Source organism: Mustela nigripes, chromosome 1 (assembly GCF_022355385.1).
Source record: "Mustela nigripes isolate SB6536 chromosome 1, MUSNIG.SB6536, whole genome shotgun sequence".
NCBI classification, from domain to species: domain Eukaryota; kingdom Metazoa; phylum Chordata; class Mammalia; order Carnivora; family Mustelidae; genus Mustela; species Mustela nigripes.
This window is the reverse complement of record NC_081557.1, coordinates 264,018,173-264,031,012: the sequence shown is the minus strand read 5'-3', so window position 1 is coordinate 264,031,012 and position 12,840 is coordinate 264,018,173. Positions and strand designations below refer to the sequence as shown.

General features: G+C 44.2%; 1 protein-coding gene across 1 annotated transcript in view; it reads left to right on the top strand.

Moving 5' to 3' along the window:
- Positions 1-2,996: 2,996 nt before the first annotated feature.
- Positions 2,997-12,840, top strand: part of CCDC158 (coiled-coil domain containing 158) — a 78,092-nt gene continuing 68,248 nt past the window's right edge. The window contains exons 1-2 of the mRNA XM_059397180.1: positions 2,997-3,120; positions 8,930-9,147. Coding sequence (XP_059253163.1) covers positions 3,051-3,120; positions 8,930-9,147 — 288 coding nt within the window. The 5' untranslated portion in view covers positions 2,997-3,050. The remainder of the gene's footprint in view (positions 3,121-8,929; positions 9,148-12,840) is intronic.

Below are 12,840 nucleotides of genomic sequence, written 5' to 3'. Positions count from 1 at the left end.
CTGCTTGAGATTCTCCGTCCCCCGCCATCCCTCTCTGGCGCTCCTCCCTGATCTGGCTCTATATAAAAAAATGATTTTTGTCACTTAAGAAGGTTTGTATTTTTATTTTAGTGGTAACCTTCACATAAATACTTATTGTAATACACCTATAAACAGACCCTTTTTCCTCTTACTGAACTCTGCTTTCTGTCATTTTAAATGGTATTTTTTGACAACCAGTGGTCTTCTACTTTTCCCCTTTTTTAGTTCTTATCTCCCCATTTCAAGTTGCATTTGTTCTCTTTTTTCCCCACACATAATATTTGTATATTATTCTTCAGTGCCATCACTCTACCCATGTTTTAGTTTTGGTTTTACAACTGAATAGGTAACATTAGCCATCAGACCTTCTGCACACTTTCTCCAGTTATTTTTTTAAAGATTTTATTTATTTATTTGTCAGAGAGAGAGAGAGAGAAAGTACAGGCAGGGGGAATGGCAGGCTAAGGGAGAAGTGGCTCCCCACTGAGCAAGGAGCCGATGCAGGACTCGATGCGAGGACCATGGAATTAAGACCTGAACCAAAGGCAGGTGCTTAACTTACTGAGCTACCCAGGCATCCTATATGGGTTTCTGTTTGGGGTTTTTTTTTTTTTATGTTTATTTTCATCTTTTTTCCAGAGTTCATTTTGGAAAATTTCAAACTAGAAAACAAAAGATTTTCACCAGTTGTTCACGATTTGCCATATTCACCTGTCATCTTCTGGTCCGATGAAGCTCACCTCCTCTTGCAGATTCCTCAGAAGGGGCGCATGCATACAGTGTTCTGGCACATTCAGAACTGTTTTTCTGTGGCTCTGACTCTTTCAAAAATCCTGGCTGGATATAGTGTCCTTGGTTTCCACTTTCTTTTGTTTCTTTAAAATACTGCTCCGCTATTGCCTTGCTTTGTATGTTATTTTTGCATAATATGATGCCATCTTGATGTTCTTGCCTTTGTAAATTCTTTCTTTCTTTCTTTCTTTTTTGCCCGAAGGCCCTTAGGATTTTTTCCATCTTTAAATTCTTAATATGGTTTTATTAGGGTATGTCTCAGAGTTGATCATTCTTGGTCACTATTCCCTAGTGTGAAAAGGTATAGTAGATTCAGGCCTTCCTTTATTTCTAGGAAACTTTCTTTGGTCATAGTTTGAAATAATAGTTCCATTTCACTGTCCTGGCTTTTCTTCTTCAGGGCACCGGCGATGCCATGTCCGGGCTCCTGTGCCTGCCCCGCCCCCCGCTCATTCACTTCCTCTCTCCGCCTTTTCACTTGTTTTCCTCTTCTGTTTTCATTCCAGTCTGTTCTCCCTTGGTGTCCCCTGTAATCTGGGCTTCTTTTTTGGTCCAATATGGTCTTTTTCTTCTCTTTCTTTCCTGACCTCAGCCAACTCTCCCTTCCTTCCTGTTTGTTTGGTGTGTTTCTTGGTTTGACATTTCTGATTCAAGGCTGATTTTTCACATGCTCAAATGCTGGCTTGGGAATATCTCGTCGGGTTTGCACCAGTAGCGTTACAGTTTTCTCTGACTTCATGTTTGTCAGTGCAGTGAGACGGGGACACTTTTTAATCAGCAGATTTTATTCACATTTTCTGATATTTTTGTAGTAGTTTTGTGGACCTGGCCTGCTTTTATCGAGTCCTTGTGTCTTGTGGACAGGCTTGGGTTTGAGGGCGCCCTCCCTCTTCCGGGCACCTTCTGTAGCGTGTGGTGGTGCATGAGTGGGGGTGGAAAGAGGCTTGGCTTATCTTGCTTCTTTTTGTCTGTCGGTGCCTGAACTGTCCCTGCTCCCTCCTTTGTGACCATGTCTGCTGCGGAGATCACCTCTTCTTCTCCAGAAACAGTGCTCCTTTGAGGTGCTACTTCTGGGTCCCCTCATTTGCAAGCCATCACCCAGTAGCCGGGGCTGGGGACTACCCAGTCGCAACCTGAGCCTAACATCTGGGCTTTTCCTGTTCCATTTCTGGGGTGCGTAAGTCTGTGCTGCTTTCAGCCCTCCGTTGTCCTCTGCTCCTTTTAGGTTTTCCGGCCTCGCCCCTCCCATTCTCCACGCGTACATGCCCACGGGGCTGGCGGGTGGGCCGTAGGAGCAATCTGGGAACACATTTTGCCTCTGCTAACAGATAATTTGAAGGTTGTCGTATCCTCTGTCATCTGGGGTTGCCGAAGGCATAGAGCCCATGTGCTTTTATTCATTTGTCGTCCTTACTGATTTTATAGGTTTTGTTTTGTTTTGTTTTTTTGAAGATTTTATTTATTTATTTTTGCCAGAGAAAGAAAGAGAGCAGTCACGACCAGGGGCAGGAGGGGCAGAGGGAGAAGCAGACTCCCAGCCGAGCAAGGAGCCCACACAGGACTCCATCGCAGGACCCTGGGATCACAACCTGAGCCAAAGGCAGACCCCAACAACTGAGCCACCCAGGCACCCTGATTTCGTAGTAGTTTTCAGAGGATGAGGGGTGAGATTGAGAATCAGGCCACCACCATCATTCTCCAAACCCAGGAGTCCTCTTGGCCTAATCTAAAATTATGAGCACTGTTTGACATTAAAGAAGTTTTTCAGCTTTTAGTAATGATTTCCAATTTGCTGATTTGGGATTTATTTTTATTTATTATTATTTTTTAGTTTATTTCTTTTTACTGATTGTGACTTTTCACTAAGGAGATATTTTCTACCATTATTTGACAATGTCACTAGAGTGCTAACCACCGTTGTAATTAAAAAATTAGGTTTTGATTTTCAGGTTGTCTTCAGTAAGCTACTTAGATATTAAAAGCAATAATTTCTAAAATAAGATGCTATTCACTCATTTTATGTAGTGATAATATATTTATGTATAAGTATTTTTCTGGCGAAGAGTTATTACTAAATTTGAAATATGAATGGAGTCAGTCCCTCTTCTATGAATTTTGTTCTCATAGTACCTTATTAATAAAGATCGAACCCCTGTCTTATAGATAAGAAACAGAAGAATCGAAAAGGGAAGCACTCGTATTTCCAGATTCTTTAAGAAGAGGTAGCAGTATTTAATATGGAACCAAAAGCTGGTGAATCAAATAATGAAGATCTTTTATCAAGCAGTGGTGTCACATCCAATGGAGGTGTGTGTTCTTTATCAAACGAAATGGGAACATTGGAATTAAATAGCCTTCATAATATTTATTCAGGCTGTTGTTTTTTAGTATATTTTGGTTTTTACTGCAGAGCACAGATGGTGGTCATGAATGTTTATTGTTGAAAATTCTACTTTGTGAGGCAGAAACTGTTTAGTCTTTTAAAAATAGTGTATCTGTTTTTTAGCAAATGTTTACATTACTTTTTTGGTCTAAAAATTGTTTCCATGTTGAGGGACTACAAGGTGTTCCATGTTTCCCTAACGCCTTCTCTTCCCCGGTCCGCTTGAAGCCCGACTCCTGCGTCAGTTTGACCCTTTCCCGCTCCCCACGCCACCCCGTCCTGCGTGCTCCTGGTGTAGGCGGTGGCTCTCGAGTCCAGTCTTCCCCCTCCGTCTCTACTGACCTGGTTCCGGCCCCTTCCCCTCCCCCTGAACCCATCTCAGTCCAAGGCCAGGGGCAGCTGGCAGGAAAACAGTAACAGGAGTGATAGATAGGCAGAACGATGCAGGGCAACTGGGAAGGAGTTGGTGTTGACCTTGCTGCGAAGCGTCATAGGGGGAAGCCGGGCAGGCACAGCCGCAGGAAGCTGCTACCAGCCTTGGGCTAGAAGGACCACGAGAAGAGGAAATGTCAGGAGGGCGGGAAGGCAAGAGCTCACACCACCTGCAGCAGGGCTGCGGGAAGGGGGCTGCAGTGGTGTGGGGCGGGAGCAGAAGCCCACTGACGGCCAGAAGCCCAGCTGAGGCTGTGAGAGGGACTGGTGCACAGTGTCTCCGTCCTGCAGCCTCTGGATCTTCCCAGCACCTCCCTCGGTGGCGTCCCAGGAGAGGGGCTGGGAAGGCAGCCTGGGGAAAGTAGCTCACTGCGGCACCCGGCAGGACGGAGCGCTAGAGGACAGACCTGCCGGCAGTCAGGCCAGTGGCCTGCACGCTCCCATTGCTTGCCCTGCCTGGCTCGCTCATCTAGAAGAATGCACCCAAAGTTTATTCTCAGTTGCAGACCTGTTGTCTTACTGGTCTGCTTAACCACTTTTATTTCAGCACTTATTTTGAGAAGACTTTGCTTTTTAGGCTGCTTTTACTGTCCTGAGGTGCCTCTGTCCCCTCCATGCTGCCGTGCCCATCTTCCCGCCCAGTTCCGCACACGCACATCCCTGCACACTCTGTCCCTCGCACTCATCAGGGCTGCAGCACTTAGCTCCTGGGTTGTCTCTCCCTCCTCAGGCTCACCATCATCCCAGGATATCACTGTCCCGTCTTAGACCCATCTTAGACTCATCTTAGAGTTTCTTCACCTTTTTAGTTCTTCTCACCTTGACATTGACTCTAGCCACACCCACTTCTCTTACTTGGATCTTATTACCAAGAACTGTTAGACTTCTGAAATCCAACCCCCTGTCTTCTAGCCCTGTCCCTCCCTCCCTCCTAGAGCACCTGCTCTTCTGCCTCATGGAAGGAGGGATTCTCAACCATGGCTCCGTGTCAGAATCACTTTTTGAGGTTTTAAACACTCATATGGCTTAGAGCCACACCTAGAGACTCTGATTCAATAAGTCTGGAATGGGGCTTAGGTACCAGTGGATTTTTTTTTTTAAGGCTCCCCAGTTGACCCTGATTTCCAAAGAGGGTTGAGAACAACTGCTCTAGATTCTGCCATTTTCTCCTAAATTAAAACCTCTTCTTATCCTCACTTTCTTTTTTGTGTCATTCATTATTTCAGCCAGCCTCTTGCCGGTCTCTTCAACTTCCTCTTTCTCTTACTCTTTTGTTGCACTCTTACAGGAAAACCCCCATCTTTATCAGGCTGACTGCATTCTCCATTTTCCTACTGGGTTTCCGGAAGATTCTGCTAGAGAAAATATACAGACTGCGGATTTCCCGTCAGTTTGCCGCGTCACCGTCAGAGTCTCCCATCTCATCTCTCTCCTTGATCCTGCTAGAGGAGACTCACGAGCTTAGCCAGTTCCCTCTCCAGTTTCCCTCAATACTTATTTCAAAATTATGCCATTCTTAGGTACTTCTTTCTCACAGATAACTTTATTTCCTAATTTCCTAAGGACATCTGATATCTGTCCATCCATTTCTGCAAACTACTGCCTTCTGGCTTTTGAATCCAGTAGTCCAATAAAATCACTCTGGCCAATGTGACTTAATTTTCTCTTTTTCACCAAGTTCAGTGGCCTCTTATCCCCCCCAACATTTTGTTTTGAAATTTTTTAAGCTATTAAAAAGTAGTACATTGAATACCTTACACTTGGTGGAGCAGTTGTCAACATTTTTATATTTGCTTTATCTCTGTATGTATGATTTGTGTTTCACTTACCTGAAATTGAAGGCATCATGGTTCTTGCCTCAAAATCTGAACATGCATCTCCTTCGATAAGGATGATTTCCTACATCACCACATTATCATGCCTCAGAAAATCACTGTCAGTGCGATGTCATCTGATTTGCAATCATATTAAAATTTACGCAGTTGACCTCATAAAAAGTCTTCCTTGGTTGTGTGTGTGTGTGTGTAACAATAGCAGAGATGAATTGTATTTAGTAGTTGTTCCCTTCATCCTTGCTCCGTTGTTGTTTCTCACGGCATAGGCGTTAAGAGGCCGGACTAGCTGTATTATAGAATATCCGACATTTTAGATTTCTCTGGTTGTTTCTCATCTTTAGACTCGGGTTAAACTCATTTGGCAAGAGTTTGTGAATATCCTAGTGCTAAATAGTTTTTTATCCAGGGGTCGTGGTGTCAATTGAAGATTCTTGCCCGAAGCAAGGATTACATTTTTGATTTTCTAATTTTACCATAGTCATTAGCTGACACTCCTCAGGAAAGAAGAGCTTCCCCTTCATCATTATTGCCCTCCATCCGTCTGTAGATTGTCCTTAGTTCAAAGTCCTATAATGCATTGCTGCCACTATTGGTTATTTTTTTTTTATATCTTTTTAGAGATTTTTATTTTTTCCTCAAGTTTTTTTAAAATTTATTTTTTTATTTATTTTCAGCATAACAGTATTCATTATTTTTGCACCACACCCAGTGCTCCATGCAATCCGTGCCCTCTATAATACCCACCACCTGGTACCCCGACCTCCCCCCCAACCCGCCACTATTGTTTTTGGTTCTCAATTGTATCGTGTCTGGCCAGTCCTTTTCGGCTGGTTCCTGTCCTTAGAACGTGACCCACTTCCCTGCTTTCTGGCACATCTGAACGGCCCCGGCTCTCACTGGGTTTGACTTCTTCCCCCAGGCCTGGAATGAGCCATTTCTCTAAGGAGCCCAGGTTCCCTTCAGTAGAGAATAATAATAAAGAATCCAGAGTCTCATGTGCATATTGCTACTGAGGTATCATTTTTGTCTGGAACATTCAGTGGATAAAGCTTCAAAATAGATTTTTTTTTTTTTAAATCTCAGATTCGCATGGATGACTCACATTCAAATCCGGTACCATGGAGTCCTCCTCATCTTCCCTCATTCCATGTCTGCATCTCTCCTACCGTGAAATTCTAGTTTCCAAAACCCTCAGCACATTTGTTCATTTTCTCTCTTGCACAGTCCATACAAGAGTTTCCGAATTACAGCTGCGCTCCCACCGGGACACGCTGGCGTTTAAGAGAGTCTCTCTAAGCCCACGCACAGAGGGCTGCGCTCTGAAGTCATTTGAAGAACTGTCTTTCTCAGTGGCATGTTACAGACTTACTATAAAGTTTCTTCCTGTTAGTGTTCAACTTCATTTTATTTTTAGAATATATAAAACAGGTACCTGGCTCCGAAGGAAAAGCTTAGCGGAAGGCACTTCGGTGGAGTTTGGCTGCGGCCCCTCTCCCTTCCGCTGGATCTCCGCCCCTCCCTGTCCCCCCAGAGAGAACCATTTTCTGTGTTTTATTGTTTTATGTTTATATTTCGTATTTCTGTATGTCTGTTCGGTTTTAATCTTCCAGTGTCTCTTTCCACGCCTCCCCGGCAGACGTGTGCACGGGCCTGACCCGATTGCTCCCGCTCCTCCTCTCTTACACAGAGGAGGGATGTTAACCTATTCAAGGGACAACTATCAAGGCGTTTATGGACATATGTTCAAAGCACCACAGTTTGCCCTCTGGTCACAAATTATTTACTTTTCTCCCACATGCAAAGCACATTCTCTCTCTCCCAGGAAGGCCCTAACAGTCTCATCCTGTTACAGCTTCCGTCCGTTCAAAGGCCAGAACATCCCTATTGAAACTAGATTCAGGTTTGGATGAAGCTTTTCAGTTGTACAGCTCCCTGAGTCGCGTTCGTCATCTGAAGACCCATGACAGCCGACGTCCAGTGGCAGACCCGCATCTGTCAGAGCTACTGCTCCACACGGGGACAACAGGAGGCACAGGGTCTGTCCCAGTTCTGAAACCCAACTGAGCACAGGCTGACCATTCCCAGATTAGCGCTCAGGCCTGGGAATCACTCCCCCTCATTCTTGGTGCCTTTTTCTGGACTCTTGGGTCAACTCTGAGACGTCCTCTCTCTCTCTCTCTCTCTTTTTTTTTTTAAGATTTTATCTGTGTAATTGAAAAGAGAGAGCATGTAAGCATGGGGAGGGGCAGACGGAGAAGGGGAGGGAGACGCAGGCCCCGCACGGAGCTGGCAGCCGGATGCGGGGCTCAATCCCCACCCCAGGACTCTGGGATCTTGACCTGAGCCAGAGGCAGCTGCTTGACTTACTGAGCCTCCCCGGGGCCCCATGAGAACTCCTTCCTTTACATGAAGGGCAGCCTGTGTGTTCAGCCGGGGGCTCCCCAGCCGGCTCATGGGAAGGCCTCTTTCCGTCTCACACTCTCAGTCACTCGGTCCAAACCGTTGCTGTTTCTTGAACATAATTCTCTAATATCTTTGTGTTTCTTCTGCGACCCTTGCTGGGTTTTGCTCCCTTGTCTTCCCTTTAAATACAGGTGTTTCCTTGGAGCACTCTCTTCGTCCTCTGTTTTCCCTTTATACACTGCCCCTGGATCATCCCGTTGACTTCAGGGGTTCACTAGAACTCAGATGCTGATGGTTCCCAAATTCCTGCTCCGAAGCAGGCCGACTCCTCAACTCGTAAATGAAGCAGCCTTGTTTGGAGGTTGAAGCGCGAGACCCCTGAGAGCTCTTTGACACCACCCGGGCTTCTCCTTCCCACATGTATTTCTCAAGTCCATACCCTGTGTCCAACCCCACTGTCTCTGCTTTAGGGTAGACACTTGCCATGTCTTGCCTGCGTCGATGAAAGCCTTCTCCGACTTGATTCTCTCCCTCAGTTTCATCCCCGTCCAGAGCATTCTCCACACTGAAGCCGGACGGCCTTTTCAGACCTCAAACCTAGTGAACTACTCTCTTACTCTGAAATCCATTTCATGACTTTCAAGACAAAAGTCAAGCTCCTCGGCATGACCACAGCGTCCTTCGTGCTCTGGCCTATATCTTCATTCTCGGATCTGGCTACTTCTTTCCTGTCAGGAATATCTGTGCTGTCACAAGCCTCCTCACCGTTAGTGATCGTGCTCCCGCGGCCTACACTGCCCTTTCTCTTCTCCTTAATATACTTCAAGGCTCATTCAACTCGGCTATCCCTTGATCGCTATCAAGTAAAACTCCCTCCTCCTCCCAGCTCTGCTTTTTCCCTAGTGCTTGTCTCTCTCAGAGCTCTTCCCAATCCTTTCATGGTCTGTTTTCCCCCCCTGAGACCTGGAGTATCTTCGGGGTTCACTAAGGAAATCACCTGGGAAAATGTTGACCACAGAACTATTTTATTAGTACGTTGATTGGTTCATTCTTTAATATTTAGGTTCTTCAAGCCCGTTTTTTATGTCATCTATTCGTGGCACAATCATTGAAAACACGGCTTCAGCTGCGACATTGACACAAATTCCTTTTTTCCCCAAATATGAAGTGGAACTCGATTCTCCTAGAAAAGTCATCCCGTACCCTGGAAAGGAACACATCGAACGTGTTTTGGAAGAATATTCACATCAAGTCAAAGATCTGCAGAGAAGACTGAATGAAGTGAGTTGTGTTCTTTCTTTTCTTCTAGAACTTGATGCCGTTTGGGGATGGCAAGGAGGCATGTTGCCTTGGAGCAGAACCTAAACCTACTGAAAGAAACACTTAATGATAGATTTATTGGTTAAACTTACTAATTTGGCTTATGCCTTCTGTTTCAGTATTAAGAATTGAACACATGAAGTTTATATGCTTATTTTTATTTTGTTAATAGAATGCCTTGGTTTCATGGCTAATCTTAATTAAACTTGACTAGTTCAAAATATTATAATTAATGATGTTTATCTGTAATTAAGTAATTGGTCCAACCTGCTGTCCTGCTATCATGTTATCTTGTTTTCCTTTTTCTTTAATTTTTTTAAGATTATTTCTTTATTTGAGAGAGAGTGCGCAAGCTTGGGGGAGGGGCAGAAGGAGAGGCAGACTCCTTGCCCAGCAGGAAGCCTGACACGGTGACACGAATTCAATCCCAGGACCCCTCAGATCATGACCTGAGTGACAGATGCTTAACTGAGCCACCCAGGCGCCCTGATACCTTGTTTTCCTTTACAAAACAATTGTGGGGATAGGTTTTTAGATATATGTGTCTACATAATAGCTAAATAATATATAAAAGTTATTTGCTATTTTTTTTTATATTTGCTAAAAATTTTTAAGTGGACCTTATGTAGAACAAAGCCAGCTTTAGGCAGATTTACAGTTGTAAACTGGGTCCCAGGAGTCTGTGGTCTGAAAGTGAAACTCACCATCGTACTCAGAGCCTTTCATGATATCACCCCTCTCTGTACATTGTAGCCTCATCTACTACCTGTTCCCCAAATGCACCCTCCATTGCAATAATGTTATTTGCTCTTCCCTGGAGGTAGCGTGCTTTTCTAGGGCTTCATGCTTTTGTGCAGGCCATTTCCTCCTCTTTACCATGTCTGCCTGGCAGATTCTTATTATCCATCAAGACTCAGCTCAAGCATTTTCTTCTCTGAGTCCTTTGCTCTAAACAGCATTAGGAACGCTCTCTACACAGCTGTCGCCCTGTGTGCACGTCTGCTGCAGTATTTAGGTCATGTCACTGTATTCATTCGTTAACAAATTGTTCTCCCTCATTCAGACTGCGTAAGCACACTCGGGAAAAACTACAGCTTTATTAGGTGCTGAAATCATGTGCTATTGTATTATGTGCAGTGATGCAGAGATGAGGAAGGTAGGACTCATAAGGGGTTCGTAGACTTGAAGAGGATCTGGCATATAAACAGTGCTAATTCCTCACGGTAAGTGCACTCGTGAAGGGGGGGATGGGTGGGTGGACGGATGGATGAAGCAGAGACACCGGTGAGGGAAAGAAACTGTGTCTTAATTCATTTCCCCCGCCCATCCTCTGGCAGAAAATCTGACACTTGATTGGCTCCCAGTAAATATGTGTTACATCGCTAATAAATAACAGGGCTCTTTGGAGACTTGTGATATTTAGCACGAACCTCCTATGCAACAGGTGTGCTGGGTGCTGGATGTATAAAGATGGAAAAGATGTGGCCGTGTCTGTGTACACATGTACGGTCCGCGGCTGAGATAGTTAAATAGACAATGGAGGTAACCGTGAGATCTGTGCTGCAGTCGGGGAGGCAGTGACGCTAAAGTCACTTGCTGCTGACGCTGCTTTTCGTATTTGACTTTCCAGTAACACTTCACACAGGTGATTATCCGCTGCCTCTTGAAGCACTCTTTTCTCCTGGAGAAACTCTTGATTTTCCTTGAGCTTATTTGCCTTCAGTTTCTTGTTCCAACAAAACCATCTGAAAACACTCAACAGTGAGCCCATGGCTTCTGTTCCCATCTACATGCCAGTACATGCTCAGCTTATATTTCTAGTATGGACCTCTCCCCTTAGCTCTGCGCCGGTTAGTATACCCATGTACCTACCTGACATTTCTACTTGAAATGTTTCTGAGGCTCCGCCAACTTAGCCTTCCTAGCGAGATACATGAACTTCCCCCAAACTCACTCTTCTCCCACTGTCCCTTTCAACTATATGTGTGCCACCTTTACATAGTGGTACAATCCCATCTTGTTTCATTTATTCTTTTCCTACCCTCCAACCCCCCCATGTTGCATCTCCACTTCTTCATATCAGGGAGATCATATGATAGTTGTCTTTCTCTGATTGACTTACTTTGCTAAGCATAATACCCTCTAGTTCCATCCACATTGTCACAAATGGCAAGATTTCATTTCTTTTGATGGCTGCATAGTATTCCATTGTGTATATATACCACATCTTCTTTATCCATTCGTCTGTTGATGGACATCTAGGTTCTTTCCATAGTTTGGCTATTGTGGACATTGCTGCTATAAACATTCGGGTGCACGTGCCCCTTCGGATCACTACGTTTGTATCTTTAGGGTAAATACCCAGTAGTGTGATTCCTGGGTAGTTCTAATTTCATCTTTTTGAGGAACCTCCATGCTGTTTTCCAGAGAGGCTGCACCAGCTTGCATTCCCACCAACAGTGTAGGAGGGTTCCCCTTTCTCTGCATCCTTGCCAGCATCTGTCATTTCCTGACTTGTTAATTTTAGCCATTCTGACTGGCATGAGGTGGTATCTCATTGTGGTTTTGATTTGTATTTCCCTGATGCCGAGTGATATGGAGCACTTTTTCATGTGTCTGTTGGCCATCTGGATGTCTTCTTTGCAGAAATGTCTGTTCAAGTCTTCTGCCCATTTCTTGATTGGATTTTTTGTTCTTTGGGTGTTGAGTTTGCTAAGTTCTTTATAGATTTTGGACACTAGCCCTTTATCTGATATGTCGTTTGCAAATATCTTCTCCCATTCTGTCAGTTGTCTTTTGGTTTTGTTAACTGTTTCCTTTGCTGTGCAAAAGCTTTTGATCTTGATGAAATCCGAATAGTTCATTTTTGCCCTTGCTTCCCTTGATTTTGGTGAGGTTCCTAGGAAGATGTTGCTGTGGCTGGGGTCAAAGAAGTTGCTACCTGTGTTCTCCTCAAGCATTTGGATGGATTCCTTTCTCACATTGAGGTCCTCCATCCATTTTGAGTCTATTTTTGTGTGTGGTGTAAGGAAATGGTCCAATTTCATTTTTCTGCATGTGGCTGTCCAATTTTCCCAACACCATTTGTTGAAGAGGTTGTCTTTTTTCCATTGGACATTCTTTCCTGCTTTGTTGAAGATTAGTTGACCATAGAGTTGAGGATCCATTTCTGGGCTTTTTATTCTGTTCCATTGATCTATGTGTCTGTTTTTGTGCCAGCACCCTACTGTCTTGATGACAGCTTTGTAATAGAGCTTCAAGTCTGGAATTGTGATGCCACAAACTTCGGCTTTCTTTTTCAACATTCCTCTGGCTATTCGGGGTCTTTTCTGGTTCCATATAAATTTTAGAATCATTTGTTCCATTTCTTTGAAAAAAAATTGATGATATTTTGATAGGAATTGCATTAAATGTGTAGATTGCTTTAGGTAGCATAGACATTTTCACAATATTTGTTCTTCCAATCCATAAGCATGGAACTTTTCCCATTTCTTTGTGCTTCCTCAATTGCTTTCATGAGTGCTTTATAGTTTTCTGAGTACAGATTCTTTGCCTCTTTGATTAGGTTTATTCCTAGGTATCTTATGGTTTGGGGTGCAATTGTAAATGGGATCGACTCTTTAATTTATCTTTCTTCTGTCTTGCTTTTGCTGC